At 36.8% G+C, this 15,212-nt stretch overlaps 3 protein-coding genes across 3 annotated transcripts; 1 reads left to right on the top strand and 2 right to left on the bottom strand.

The window, feature by feature from the left end:
* Positions 1-1,938: 1,938 nt before the first annotated feature.
* On the bottom strand, positions 1,939-6,621 carry LOC113760813 (soluble inorganic pyrophosphatase 6, chloroplastic-like). Its single transcript, XM_027303546.1, has 6 exons — positions 6,153-6,621; positions 5,462-5,613; positions 4,527-4,627; positions 4,204-4,385; positions 3,466-3,564; positions 1,939-2,238 (listed from the first exon to the last, which is right to left on the bottom strand). The coding sequence occupies exons 3-6, from the start codon at positions 4,618-4,620 to the stop codon at positions 2,146-2,148; spliced, it is 468 nt and encodes a 155-aa protein (XP_027159347.1). The 5' UTR covers positions 4,621-4,627; positions 5,462-5,613; positions 6,153-6,621; the 3' UTR covers positions 1,939-2,145.
* LOC113759230 (soluble inorganic pyrophosphatase 6, chloroplastic-like) lies at positions 5,458-6,404 on the bottom strand. Its single transcript, XM_027301799.1, has 2 exons — positions 6,153-6,404; positions 5,458-5,613 (listed from the first exon to the last, which is right to left on the bottom strand). The coding sequence occupies exons 1-2, from the start codon at positions 6,402-6,404 to the stop codon at positions 5,458-5,460; spliced, it is 408 nt and encodes a 135-aa protein (XP_027157600.1).
* Positions 6,622-8,323: 1,702 nt separating the features above from the next.
* On the top strand, positions 8,324-15,023 carry LOC113760811 (probable protein S-acyltransferase 23). The gene is made up of 13 exons (XM_027303542.1): positions 8,324-8,704; positions 8,811-8,951; positions 9,242-9,354; positions 10,181-10,260; positions 10,820-10,983; positions 11,655-11,793; positions 11,879-11,978; positions 12,851-12,902; positions 13,028-13,105; positions 13,271-13,369; positions 13,948-14,026; positions 14,102-14,247; positions 14,664-15,023. Exons 1-13 carry the CDS (start codon positions 8,447-8,449, stop codon positions 14,850-14,852), a joined length of 1,638 nt encoding a protein of 545 aa, XP_027159343.1. The 5' UTR covers positions 8,324-8,446; the 3' UTR covers positions 14,853-15,023.
* The last annotated feature ends 189 nt before the right edge of the window (positions 15,024-15,212 follow it).

Below are 15,212 nucleotides of genomic sequence, written 5' to 3'. Positions count from 1 at the left end.
TGTATAGTTAAGCACTCTGTGTGCTATATCTACATTAGCTTTTCCACCCACAGTTTCTTTGCTTTGACTTTCTCTACGTGCATAACAGCAACTATTATAATGTTTTAGAGATGTTTCTCTTTTGTCCTGCGTCTTTCTGTTAAGCCTCCATCTTGTGCCAGCTTTTGGTGTTTTTTGTTTCCAGTTTCCTCGTTCTCGCTCGCTTCAATCAGGTGCTGCCTGTTTTCCTTTACTGTATTTCTTCACTTTTGCGCCTAATATAGCTGTTTATTACGTTGTTCCTTCGGTGAACTTTTTGCTCTTTCATTGTGTTTGCTTATTTTTGTTTCGTATGCTTCAAGTTATGCTTTTATCATTTTCTTTTCCCCATCATTTCCATTTCTTTGTTGCAAGTTTTTAGTTTGCATGGACTCTGACTTTTCTTATGTAAGCTACTTCCATGTTATATTTATCTTTTCTGTGATCTTATCGGTTTATTCCATGCAGCTCAGCTCAACCATCCTATTCGAAGCTTATTGTTCAGGTAAAGCAATCTCCCCTTTACTTATTTGTTCCTCATCTGCTTAGTGCTTAGTCTATTCTACTTCGTTGTGTTTTATTTTCTATGTTTGTTATCGTTTTGCTTATTAAATGGTAATCATCTCTTTCATTCACGTTTGTTTTGTCTGCTTCGAGAAACTTTAGATGATTTGATTGTTATTGTTGGATGTCATGGATAACAGAATTTTCTTAATTTTAACTACAATTGCATATGGGTCGGAAACGTAAATTTTCCTCAGAAAATGAATATCGTTTAGAAAAAAGCCGTCGTGATCGTACAAGATATATTAGAAAAATAGTTCGACATAAAAAGGCAGCTCTTTTGCCTATTGAACCCCAGAGTAACGCAGGTTTTACCTATGACCACTGCTCCTCAGACAAGATATATTAGAAAAATAGTTCGACATAAAAAGGCAGCTCTTTTGCCTATTGAACCCCAGAGTAACGCAGGTTTTACCTATGACCACTGCTCCTCAGACAACTGAGCACAATCTTTTTGATGTTCCTGTTCATCATGATTTGCCAGCTAAACATGCAGTCGGCTGTTTCTGTTTGGATTTGCCTGTGTTTTCACTTCCAGATAACATAGATATTCCATCAACTTCAACTGTGTCTAGCATTGATCCATGTATTATTCTTCCCTTATTCTTATGTGCTCTTTTTTTTTGTGTCGTTTTTTTGCTGACCTATAGCAGGCTTGATCATCTTGTTAATTTTTTATTCATATAGTTTGTCCAGCTATAAACGATGATTCAATTTCACAGAGTTTGTTTAATTCAGCTTCGTCACATGTTCATGTACACCAATTTCCTCTTCCTCCTCATTCAGGTAGTAATGATATCGTTCTTTAAATCATCCACTGACTATCAATATGAAATCAGAGAAACATGCTAGCTCACTCAATCACTTAATTTCTCCATAAAATATTCAACTTGCATTTGAAACTGTGTATTTTTATGATACAGAACATGAGTTAGCAAATAGAATGGCTATCTCAGGCAAATTCAAAGAGTCTATTCTACAACAGCTGAGGTCTATACTTGATGAAAATCCAATCTTGAGGCAGATTTCTCTGAAAGCACAAAGCATCAAAAACTAAACTAGACAGTTTACATTCCAGTTGGATGTAAAACAAAAAATTGTACTTTTTGTTTACGAATCACTGCAGCTTTCTAGAATTTTGTTCTGTACAAATAACAACTAACTTTTGTATTAAGCTGCAATTCCCAGTGATCATGTATATATAAAAAATGCATGGTTTCTACTTTCCTGTTTATAATCCATCTCTAACACAAACATCTTCTTGACAAAAAAACCATCAGTTAACACTCAACAACAAGATAATATGGGCACCCCGCGACACCCGCGGGGTCCAACACCTAGTATATATATATGCCTTCGCCATGTGATTCAACAATTGATTTGAGAGCCCTTGTGTGCAATCAATCATATTTGCTAAAACACCAGGTTTTGTCATGACTGACAAGCTTATTATCATCATCAACATTTGTTACAGAAAAAGAATCCAGTGGGAGATTTCCGGTCATTTCTGTTTTTGCCAAGGATACGAGACACAATAATGGCTCAAACACTCCATAATTACGCTTATGCAAGTGAGAGCTCACCCGCAGGGATAGACCTTGTAACAAGTTTAGTCCAAGCTTCATTGGTTTCCCTGATAACCTTGACGGCATAATCCTGTCCAAAAATGATTAGATTCTTCAAAACCACAAGGAGGACATAATGTTTAAGAGCGAAAGTAGAGAAAGAAACAAAGACGCATGCAAACAATAAACAGCATCAAATGTCTGCATGAAAATTGATTACTTCTCTTGTCTTCTACTTCATCCGTCCCCCAATTTCTGTTTTCTTTGTTCTCGGTAGTCTTTTCGTTCATCGTAAAAGACTTCAATAGGTGGATGTGCTTCTTTCCTCTCATCAGTCATCTCATCTCCATTGGAGGATAGGATAATGGGGAGGTCAAAAGCCAAAAGGAGGTGCAAGAGGGAAGTCAAGAGAACCGGTAGACTGATACACAATCAAGTAGTTAGCCACCCCGATGGCCATCCAATTAGCAGTTATCCCCATTATGCTCATATGAATTTAGAAACGAAAACATATTTGAGAGCAAAAATACAACCAGGGAACCCCCCTCCCCCCACCGCCAAAACCCCCGGGGGGGCTAAGTATCACCTTCCTCTGACCTCAAAAAAAAGAATGTGTGCGGGTTATAATCTCTCTTCCAAGTAACTTTTCTTTTGTCTCAAGAAAATAAGTATAAGAAGAGAAATTGCCAATGAAGTATTCACAACAGCAAAAGAGTACAAATTCCGCCCCAAAATGTTAAGAGAAATTACCCTCGACATAGCATTGTGTGGCTGTTCTAACCCTCCCTCCTTGTCTCAAACCTACAGTAAGACACTCCCTTCCTTTACCCCTTCTGCCTAACCTACATTCAGTAGGCAATGACATGGTAAGGGAATTTTTTCTCCCTCTCTGTTAGCAGGCATTTTCAACAAAGGGCTGCCACTAAATGGACTTTTAGAAACAAATGCATTAGCCTAATTATAAGTTGGAATGGAAGTTTGCAGGTTGTACCATAATATGTTGCTTGAGATTACTGACAAACTCTAATAGATTACTAGAGTTTGGTGATCCATATATAAATGATTGATACCCTGAGTTTTAGCACCCTATGAACTCGGGCAGTTGAGACATTGATGATACATTGATGCGGAGGAAAAACAAAAAGCCATAGAGCATTTATGATAAGGGTATATTAAGCAAAATATAGGTTGTATGACTGATTCACAAGAAATCAAACCTTTTATGAAAGGACATTTCCAGAATCAGGAAAATGGAATATCTTTTAACTCGTCCATTCAGTAAAAGACAAATCTGGATCTTGCATAATTGACCGTGTACCTTGTTAGCTGGCTTGTTTCCTAGACCAAACTTGTTGCCAGGTATTCCATCACAGATCTTATAGTCTCTAAAAAACTCGCTGATCGCAGTTAGAGTGGCCTGAAGAAAATGTATGCTTAGTCTTGGACCAGAGAAATGTATTATCATGAAATAGATCAATCAATTTGCAAAAGATTATAAAGAAGGTTATTCCAGGAGGTAGCCAGGCAATCAGTCTTGTCGGTAAGAGACATCTTTACCAAATATGAACTTCTCTTTAGCAGATTAATTCTTTGCCTGTTGCTTTTGTCTTCAATAGATCACATATTTTACATACTTTATCATGGATTGTCAAGCTAATGTGATCATTCATCCAATTATAAATTCTTAACCTAATTAATCATGCTTTCTTTTGCATGCTTACAGATGTCTAGAAGAACAATGTGAAGCCCAGGTTGAATTATCTCATACTAAAAAGCGATTCATGGCCAGATTATTAGGTAGCCCTCATTAGATTACCAAATCACCACTTTTTCAAACACCCAGAAACTAGGTCTCCAAAATGACATTCATGCTGCTAAATTGAAAAGAAACTTTATACTGAGATGCGGTGGGAGTCCTACATCTTTTAATACCATTATGAGAAATTGTCCTGACAGAGTAAGCCAAAAAACAGAACATTATTATCTGCAGATGAACGGAATACAGAAAAAAGAAGCTGTAAAGCAAAAATGTGAGCTTCATTGAACCTAAACATACCGGAAAATATTTTTCAATGTCATGAACATCATCAACGAGAGAACATATTGGATCATCCAGGGAAACAGCTATTATTTTCCAATCAAGTTGACCCTCATCAATCAGTGCAAGAGTAGCTAGTGGCTTGACTCTCAAAACCTCACCAACCTTGGCAGAGGTGCTCCCAATCTCAACAACATCAACTGCAAATTGAAGGGACTCTCAGATGTATGAAATAAATATGCTTTCTATAAAACTGTTATTCCTTTTGGTTGGAGCAGTAGAAAAAGACACTTATTTCAGTAGAAACGTTGATCACAAGATAAGAATAGATAGATGTTTACCAGGATCATTATCTCCAAATGCGCCCTCAACTTCTGGATTTGCAGATGAAGGATCTTCCCAAGTTTGAGGAAGCAATCCATAATTCCACTTCATATTGCATCTAAGACAATTATATGAAGGTAACTAATGCTGAAAAAGAAACAAGAAGAAGATACATTTTGCAATGAATTACACAATGTTCCCACAAAAACTTTTAACCAAAACATAAAACGTTCACCTAAAGGCCCGATAAACAATCTTGTCTATGTTCAGGCCTTCTCATCTCCTATTAAGACACTTGGTATTATTACATATGCATTTTGTAAAAATACTCGGGAAATTACAAAATTTTTAATTTAGATTCCTTTTTAAGTGCCAAAATCCAACTATCATTGACATAGATAAGTAAAGTATGATAGCTGCAATAGATCAGCCATTGATACTGTTTTCCAACCACACCATGCTTATATTCCTTTGTGTAAACTAAAGTTCATAGTCAACTGCTTAATGCTTGCCAGCCTTAATGACACGATTGCCTATAAAATATGGTTGAATTCACTTATCTGACTAGCTGGTTTCACCAGTGAGAAAGTAGCTCTCCCAGAAGACGGAGAAAACTAGCAGCCGAATGGTGAAGTTGTAGAAAATAAGTTGGACATACCTTAGAGGCAAAAATGCTATAATCATCTCCTTGATTGAAAGCTCAAGTTAGTAATCCCTGTAGCCTAACTGTATCATTTTCATCACATTCATTAAGCATCTCTTGAGGAAGACAAATTTGTTAAGAATTACTGTTAGCATGAAGCTGGCAAACAGATATTTATATGCTATGTTAATATGACTTAACATACAAAAACCAAAAGATATGCAAATTTTAGAAACTTCCTAGCATGCCTAATGGAGAGAATACACTTAGCATGAAGACAACAGTTAAAAGCATCCTTGCACGCATTACCAAATTCTACCCCTTATTTTATCTTGTTTGAGAGGGGTGTATAGTTCATCGGTGGCAAGCTCCATTCTCAAGTTTGAATCTTTAGAAATTTCAGCAACAAAATTGAACGCGCCGTTGCCAACGTGTAGGGGTATATCGTGCCAAGGCGAAATCTGCACATTTAATGAACACTGTTTAAAAAAAGAAAAAGAAAAGGCGGGAATCAGACGAGAAGATGGACAGTATGAGACAGAAGTCACAAGTTCATCTTCTATGTAGCTACACCATTCACACAAATGTAATATAAGATTTTAATTGTTTTTGAGGTGTTAGAGACAATACGGAGTACATTAATTTATTCCACACTTTCTTAGCCAATCACCAACATCGAATTCGAGCATTTCCTGGACCGAATATAGCGCAGTATTTAAAGGGTCTTTGTTTTGTTTTAAAACAAAGAGCAGATTCTAAGCAGCAGGATTCCTCACCCCTTTTAACACGTTTCCAAAACTGAGCAAAGTTCATCTAATGAAATAATTGAAACTGAAACGTTGACAGAAGAACCCAATTTATCCATTCTCTCACTTCACTGAGTCAGTTATCTCTTTAGTTCAGTGAGTTGGTTTAACATTTTCTGACACAATATCGTCAGATCATGGTCAAATAACATATGAAGAATTTGATTTTTTTTCCCCTATTATTTTTCGTATACCTTTTTGCCAGTATTATCAAGCAAGAAGACTCTGTAATCATGGCGATCAACCTGGCCTTCTTCTTGGATCTGGTAACCAGGGTGGTTAAAATAACGGCGAATGGCGTGCCCCTGCTGCTCAAGTCGCTTGGTGTTTTCGCTGATGAAGCGGAGGCTGATAGTACTCGATCGCCTGAAAAATGGGCTCTTCATTAATGGCCAAGTGGAGCCGATCCCTGGTATCAATGACACCATAACTCCGGCAGCTACCATTCCCAACAATTTAATATTGCATTAGCTCGCTGTTGCTTGTATAAAATTTTCATTTTCCTCTTGGTTGCTTAAAATTTGCTTGCTTGCTAATGAAATTTCCAACATTAGAATCATGTGGTGACGAGATGATTGTGATGTTTGATTTGTCGCTATAGCTAGTTTGGGAGCTGTGATTTGACGAGAAAAGAAAAGAAGGTGACAAGAAAGGCGTCTTTCTAACGTTTGGCAGTATTTGAGCGGCAGAAAAAGAGCGGAAAGCATATGATTTGAAGGGATGAACTCCTACTACTTTGCTTGAAATGATGGCTGGCAAGTAAAGAAGAAGCTGACTCTGTCGAATAAAATTTTTTTAAATACAATTTGTACGTGTATTGAACAAATTTTTATTAATATATATATATCCGAAGTCATCCATTTTTTTACCTTAACTTCCAGACAACAACGTTAAAATCTCCTTTTTTTTTTTTTCTTTCATAACTTAACATTTCCCATATTTTCTTTTCTAACCTAAACTCCCAAATTGGCTACAATGATAATTGCAACTGCCATATACTTATGGGAAGAGTTCTCAACAGTTCACCTCACTTCCCTCTCGTTCCTCTGTGTTGGTTTAATTTCGATACATTTTGCAAGGTGATGTAAGTTGTTATAGTAATTTTGTTGTGCATAGTTATAGATAGCTTAACATTCAGAAGGAGTCAAAATGGTTTGGACGGGATTATAATTGGGCGATGGTATAATTAAATTGATCCATTGACACTAAATAGGCATAAATGTGCATGAGTTTATGACCTGTTTGAAATTCTATTTTTTTTAATTCTTTCCCATGATATTTTATTGTGATTAGATCAATAAAAAATTCAAATATATCCCCTTAAAACTCGCCAAATATTGATTTTGAACATGTAATTGCTTTTAAATGGATGTAAATGGGTGAAATGAATTAACCCAGTATCTACTAATTAAATGAATCTAACTGAGTTACTCATGTAAAGTTAAAATTCATTCAAATTGTATTGCATTCTCAGATCCACTTATTAATGAGCGGGTTTGGACGAATCAATATAAATCATATCATAGGAGATAATGCAAGCTCCAATTATAGCCTGTACCTCTCAAGTTGTAGTATTGTCTCTAATTTTGTCCGATACATATAATTATAATTAACATGTCCTCATTGTAGTATAAAAGCAAATTTCTCAGTTCATTCAATTAAATTAGTAGCATGAAAATTATAACTACACTAAGGTTATTTGAATTTCTATCAAAAGTCATAAAAATTACAAAATTCAACTAAAGAGACCCTTGATCCGGACGGACTACTATTTGAAATTTTGGGGCAAGTATAGTGTAAAATATATCGAAGAATAAAGAAATAACTACGTCACATTTGAGAGGTGAGAAATGTCAAGGAAAAAAAAAAAGAATGACTCTAACTTGTCAGGAGTTAATGGTCTGCTAGTTTTGTACCTTTTGATTTGTATTATGTCATGCAAATAGTCAATTAGTCATTTTGTCAGCATGAAAGCATCGATCACCTACCATGCCTAGTATATGACACATTTGGTGCTTCCATGTAATAATATACTAGAGTGGAATTATATCTTAAATTCCAAATAAAAATATTGAGAGTGGAATTATTGTGCAGATATTTACACTAGAAGGTAATTGAACCAGAATAATTGCAAATATATTCTGTAAACTAGAACTGATTGTGTTGAATGGGCACTTAATATGGAATACAAAACTTAAATGGGAAGTAGATGAATATCCAAAGATTGTGTCGCCGGTTGCGCAAATACCTTTTTATAGAGTCCCTGATTGGAAATTTAGAGCCGTGCGAGTCAAAGTCTGAAGTCTGGACTTCTCTGGTAAGTAATCTTGCCAAAGCTAAAAGCTGGCGGAAAGCGCTTAAGCACCTGATAATTGAAACGGTAAATCCCGCCCATCGAATCATTATATATAAACCCTAAGCCCTAAACCCCCGAAATTAATTATTTCTATCAAGAGAAGCTCTAATAGTAGTAAGCTACTGGCATGTTATGATTGATCTGAAAATGGCGTCATCCGAGATCGAAATCGTATCCGTCTCCAACGATCAGAAGAACGCTTGCCAAAACCCTACCCAGGTTGCCATTGTTGACATTTTCTCCGCTTCCGCCTACGGCGACTTCGACAAACTTCGAAATTTCGTCGAAAACGACGGCGTTTCTGTCTCCCAACCCGACGGCAACGGCTACTACGCTCTCCAGTGGGCCGCTCTGAATAATTTCCCTGATGTAGCACAATATATCATCCAGGTAATTGTTCTTTAGGAATTAATTAGTGTTCGAAGATTCTTTTTTTTTTATTATTATTATTGGCTCAATTTTGCTCCAAGATCGAATTATTTGGATCATCTTGAAGCGCGGTGGTGATGTTAATGCTTCGGACAATTCTGGACAAACGGCGTTGCATTGGGCGGCTGTCAGGGGATCAATTGCAGCTGCCGATGTTCTGTTGCAGAACGGGGCGCGAGTCGAGGCTGTTGATGTTAATGGTTATCGGGTAATGTTTTGCTGGCTTGTTGAATATTCTTATGATGTAGTAATTACCGCTGAAACTTACTTTCAGTAGTGTCATTGTTCATTATTCTATGTAAGATGCAATTCAAGCGATGGAGTGATCGGAACGTAAAAACACATTCTTTTTGAAGTTTTTAATTTTTCTTGGGGAGAAAATTTAAGTATGAACTCGGCAGAACTTTGTGCACCCAAAACTAAAGGTTGCTTTTGATTTAATTCAGATAACTAATACCTTGGCAGTTAATTTCAAAGTAGTAACTACTGACATTGCAGGCAGTTCATGTAGCAGCTCAATATGGACAAACAGCATTCTTAAATCACATTGTTGCAAAGTATTATGCTGAATTTGATGTGCCTGATAATGATGGAAGAAGTCCCCTACATTGGTATGTTATATTTGTTTGCTGCATCTGTATCTTCTTCTTCCCCTTTTTTTTCCCTCTTCCTTTTTTCTTCTTTTTTGCTTTGGGCAAAATCCCTCCAGCATACCACTTGTTCAAAAATTTTCAGTACCTAGATGGGGCATCTAAATGAAATTGGGTAAAGGAATTGAGTGGAAAAGTTGGAAGACAAGAGGAACAATGAGATTTAGATGGAAAGTCAAAATTGAAATTGTGTGCTGTTGCATTCTCTTGCTTTTTTTGTCACATTGAGGGGTAAAATGAGTCTAGATAGAGAAATCTGGTCCCATTCTTATTCTATTAACAGGTCTATTTCTAATTTTCATTTTTTGTTCTAGAAATACCGATCTAGTCATCTATTATTGTCAAATAAGAGCAAAGGGGTGATCCGAATCTTGTAATATCTGGAGTTTCCTGGATTAGCGGTTTTAATGACAGATGTCGTTTTTTGTCTGCTAAATGCTTCTGTCTGCCATACTAGCTAATATGGTAAATGAAAGTACAACTTAAATGTATTCTGAAGTGCTTACTTAATGATTATGTGCAACTCTGCTTATCCATAGAGGCGTATTGTTCTGTTAGCTGAAGATATTGATCAGGAGTTTTCTTTTACTTGATCATCATATTGTGGGTGATGCTGTGATTCAATTACAGTTGTTGGATTAGTTACTCTTTTGCTTGGCCTTTTTTTTTTCTCGGTTAGTTTAGGTATTATTATCATTATTTCAATAGTGACATACGATGCCAGTTTCCTGAACTTGAGTTTCTCTTCTGCTAATGGGCCTATGCCTGCTTAAATGGTCTCTTTCAGGGCTGCTTACAAGGGATATTCTGATACAATCAGATTATTGCTATTTAGAGATGCATACCAAGGGAGGCAGGATAAAGGAGGTACGTTGATATTGTATTGTGGCACTTTTGCTTGTTCTGTTTATCCTTGGAGTCTTTGTTGCTCAGCTCGTTGTTAAACCCGAAAGCAGACAGGTTGACATGACAAGACTCAGGCATGTGAGTGCACATTACATATTCCATTTGGTAAATGCCTGATGGGTTCTTTGAATCCACAACTAGTCTGCCAGAGGCTGTTCATCCTTCATGAGGAGGAGGAGGAGTGAAGAAGAATTGTTAGTAGGACTGATGCAACAAGGGGTGGGGGAAGAAGGGGGAGAGGGAGGGTAGAGAGAGGGTAGAGAGAGGTTCTTTATGTGAGTGGGACTCAAGGGCTTTTGTTGAATTCCTCAAGGATATTTGATCATGCAAATTCACTTAGGGTGGTGAATATCCATTTTGACTTAAACATGGATGTCACTCGGATACTTTTGTATTAGCCAAAGAACTAAAGGCAACTGTGGGTGACACAATGCTTTATACATTAATTGACTGGACACTTATTTCTGTAATCTCATTTGATAACTCGTTCTGGCCAAATTGATCTGTCATTGAAATGTAGGCTGTACCCCTCTGCATTGGGCTGCATTAAGAGGATATGCAGAAGCATGTACTATTCTCCTACACACAGGCACTAAGGAGGAACTACTAGTGAAGGATAAAGCTGGGTTTACGCCTGTACAGCTTGCATTTGACAAAGGTCATCGACATATTGGTCTTTCCCTCGTAGGTAACTTTGCATTGGTATAACTTCTAGTTGTATATAAGATTAGTAGCTGTTACCCCCAAAACTGTCTGTTTCTGGCCTTTCAAGTTGCTGAAGTGTTTTACTCAAATCTGATGGTGGCTCAACGTGCAAAGTTTTCCATACTCCACCTACTGTAGTTCTTGGCTCATGATACACATTTAAATATTTAACAATTTTAAAAGATGGGAGAATGAGAATACACTAAAATCCATATTTCTTTTGATAAACTTTAGGAGTATTGACAGCTATGCTGGTGATGCTTCTCTTGTATGCAGGGCAGTAGTGCTGTCATGTTTGAATTCAACTATATTTGGTTCTTGGTTTTTTTTTTTTTAATTTTTTTGGTTCTTTAGCTAAGGGGCTATTATATAAATTGTGAGATGGTAAAAGTTATGCATCCTAAAGTTAAGAATTTTAGAAGTAACAAAGTAAACAAAGTGACAAAAAATCCTAATCTAATTAGGAGAGTTAGTATGTGTCACATATAACTGAAATAGCGCATTCTTCTGCTTGTCAAGTAGAGATTTTTCTTTGACTTTCCTGTCATGTGAGTTGAAACAATTTATCTATTCTGCTCGAGTATCAAAATAGGACAGTTTTACCTTTAGGAAGGCTGATTTTGATACGATCTGATTTGTTTTTGTTGCAGTCTAATGTTCTGCATGCACACAGTAAGGGCTGGCAGAACAAAATTTTCCCTTGGAAGAACGGAAATATTGGTTATGCTCCAATTCTGTTCTCTCTTGTAGTTTTCAACATCATTCTCTTCATGAATTCAGTCATTTTTGGTAATTAAATCTATAAATTTTAGACTATTCCATATATCAAGTTAGAATTGCTTCCTTGCTAATCTTTTCAAAACACTTGTGCTAGCTTCAAATATGACAAAAGTAACTGCTGTAGTTGGACTTTGGGGATGGACTGGTGTTTCTCTGGGAGTGGCAGCACTGGTAATGTTTGTCCGCTGTAGCAGGTATGTATCTTTTCATCCTATACAGAATATTGTGCTATGATTTCTTTTGATCTGAATGCCATTTTGTGTGTGAACTGCATTCTTTTGCATCTATCTTTTCATTACTTGTGTATGCATTTGATTAGTCTAGCAGTTAACTTCCAGCTGATAAGTGTCATCAACTGTGATAGACTGCTTACAGAAACAAGTTATGGGTGGAAAATGTGAATTAGCAGGTTTCTCGTATTGCTGAATCTGGAAACACAGCTGAATGTGAATCATTTAGTTATAGAATAGAGTTTGTTTACTTTTGCAGACATGATTGCTTTTCTATTTAAAATTATCATAATTTAGATTTCTATACAAATATACTTAAATATTGTCAAAGTATGAACAGAAAACTCAATTTGGTGAGCAAGAAATCATATAGTCCCCAAAATTTGCTTTTGTACTAAAGCATCAAAAGGTAGTTTTTAAGTAAATAAGCTAAAGCATGGCCTAGTTTAGATCTGTCAAATTTGATAAAGTTATTGAAGTTCAATTCCAGGACTCGGAAAGATTCGCCATGATCTTTTAGAGCACTGTTTGTGACTGGGGCCTAGTAGCTTTGTCATGATTTTATTTTGAAAAAGTGATTGTGGTTGGCTTGGAACTAGTATTTTGTGTCATCACCAGCAGTTGCTTATTTTATGTGTTTGAAGCTCCTATTTCAGCTTTAATTTTTCAGAAACAATTAATCATCTTGTCTGGGGCTTCTTGTTTGTTCTGTTTATTGTAAATGTCAAACATGGTACCGCTAGTTGCATCGGTCCTCATTTTATGATACTTAGCACATAATCCTCTGCATAATTTTTTTTCATGTTGTCTGATGGCGCTTTCTGATTCAATTGCAGCAAAGATCCAGGTTATATAAAGACTGGGATGGATAGTCATTTTGACTCAGAGGTACTTGAGCTCTTCTGTGTTTCTCTGCCTATCACCTTCTTGCATCTTCTTTTTCTGCAAATTTTAGATTTTGGTATGGCCGTCTTCATCTTTTGATTCTTAATTAGGTTATTTAACTTTCGCAGGATCCTTTGTTGAACATTGATTTGAACAGTTCCTCAGTTTGGACTGGAAATTGGTCTCAGCTCTGCCCTACCTGCAAGGTTTTATAATTGAGTTATTCTGCTACCAATTTAATATGCTCTAGAAATATGTAAACTAACTTTTCTCTATGCTAATTAGTTAAATTTTGAAGCAGAGTATGTAAAATCCTTTGTATCTTACATTTAGTAATATGTGGGTCATCTCTCTTTTTGGTTTATGTATAGATAATAAGACCAGTTCGCTCAAAGCACTGTCCAACTTGCAAACACTGTGTGGAACAGTTTGACCATCACTGTCCCTGGATCTCAAATTGTGTGGGGAAGGTAGGTCTTAGTGTTATTTGCTGATTAAAGCAACTATATTGCAGTATGTTTAGGATTGTTCATAGTTTCATAAGAAATCTCGGTTATTCAATATTGGTTCAACTTGTTGGTTCCTGCGTGTTTCTTACTCTTATTAAGCCCCTGTGTTTCCCTATTTGTCCTGGGAGAATGAGCTTCTTTTGTGGCTTCGTGATAGAGATCTTAAGTTGGAGTCACTTTTTGACGTACTTCAATTCTTTTACACAGAATGAAATGTTTTACTGGTTGCCTGCCTTTGTAATATAGCCTTTTGATGGGATTCTGCGACAGAAGTTATTAAATACAGTTTGGTCTTCTGCTACTATCTTTCTCATATATGATGCTGTTGATGCTGAAATGCACTGAATCCTGCTTTGCACTTGCAAGCTGTCTCTGTTAATTCATGTGGCTTTGGTTTCATATATAGACTTTCTCTAACATTATTATTTAAAAATTTGCTACTATTGGTGGCAGCACTTGTAGGTTGTTTTGCACTTTGCAGTTACATACTGAATAGTTATCCTTGGCTTCACTATTTCATTTCTCTGATGTTTTTGTAGAGGAATAAACGCGACTTTTTCATTTTTCTCTGTTTGGGGATGATGACATCATTAATTGGTGCTGCTGTTGCTCTTCAAAGTAAGTTGGATAAGTCTTTGATAGCATTTATGTCTTCACTTACTCACGAATAACAATAATGTCTTGATATGGCAGGAATTTGGACATCAGTATTTGTGCTACAGGGAGAAACATGGATTCATCACGTTATTTTTGAACACCCTGGGGTTGTCGCATTTCTTATCATGGATGGATCTATTCTTCTTGCTGCTGCAACTCTATTGATAGTTCAAGTTTCACAGGTAATGGATCAACACCCTCCTATTCACCACCACATAAACACACACAACTGGGGAATAAAAGAACAGATAATGAAAGAGAGTTGGCAAGAAGAACCAAAATTTTCTTTTCTTATGCACTTCCTCCCCCTGTGGCCCCCAGAAAAAGAAAAGATTCAAGCTTGTATTGTTGGGGTGAATTGTGACGGAAAATTCAGGTTCAAGTCTTGTGGTCAAAAGTTGTTGCCTTGTTGCGGCAATGCTAGAAATTGAGTGCCTGGCCCCCTTCCCACTTTTGCCAAATTCGAAGACATAGCTTAGTTTGAACAAGGAAATTCCATTTTTTGTTTTGGGTTTTAACTTTTCACATAGTGAAAATGTTGTCTTGGATGCTCAGTCGTGTTTGGTACTGGTAACTGATCAAGTCTTCTGCCGCGCAGATCTCTAGGAATATTACCACAAATGAAATGGCAAATGCTATACGTTATGGATATCTTCGCGGGCCAGATGGCCGCTTTCGCAACCCGTATAACCACGGGTGCAGGAAGAACTGCTCAGACTTCGTCATACGTGGTTATACGGATGACAATGAGATTGCTTGGCCTCCTTTACAGCAGGTTGCGAGGTAGTGAAAGTCGAAGATGCTTGCTTGCTATTTGAATGGGAATCCATTGCTACATGCAAGTAAATTCTGACATTTGTCACGGATACAATGTAGATCAATTTGAAATAGGAAAGCAGAACTCAAAGATTGTTTACACTTTGTACAAAGCAAAATCTCAAAATCAATATTTGGGGTGGGGGGGGGGGGGGGGGAATGTACATTATCTTATTGTGGAAGTGGTATCTTCTCTCTATGTGCTTGATTGACAATCAGAGATTATAGTTCAATTGAGAAATGGGTTCATTACTGCAAGAATTGTGTTCGACTTTTTGAGACAGATCGTTGGCCTGAGTTTAGACTTTAGAGATTGTTGTTTTGCACTCAC

Source organism: Coffea eugenioides, chromosome 2 (genome assembly GCF_003713205.1).
Source record: "Coffea eugenioides isolate CCC68of chromosome 2, Ceug_1.0, whole genome shotgun sequence".
Classification (NCBI taxonomy): Eukaryota; Viridiplantae; Streptophyta; class Magnoliopsida; order Gentianales; family Rubiaceae; genus Coffea; species Coffea eugenioides.
The sequence above is the reverse complement of the archived record's forward strand: the minus strand, read 5'-3'. Positions and strand labels throughout refer to the sequence as shown.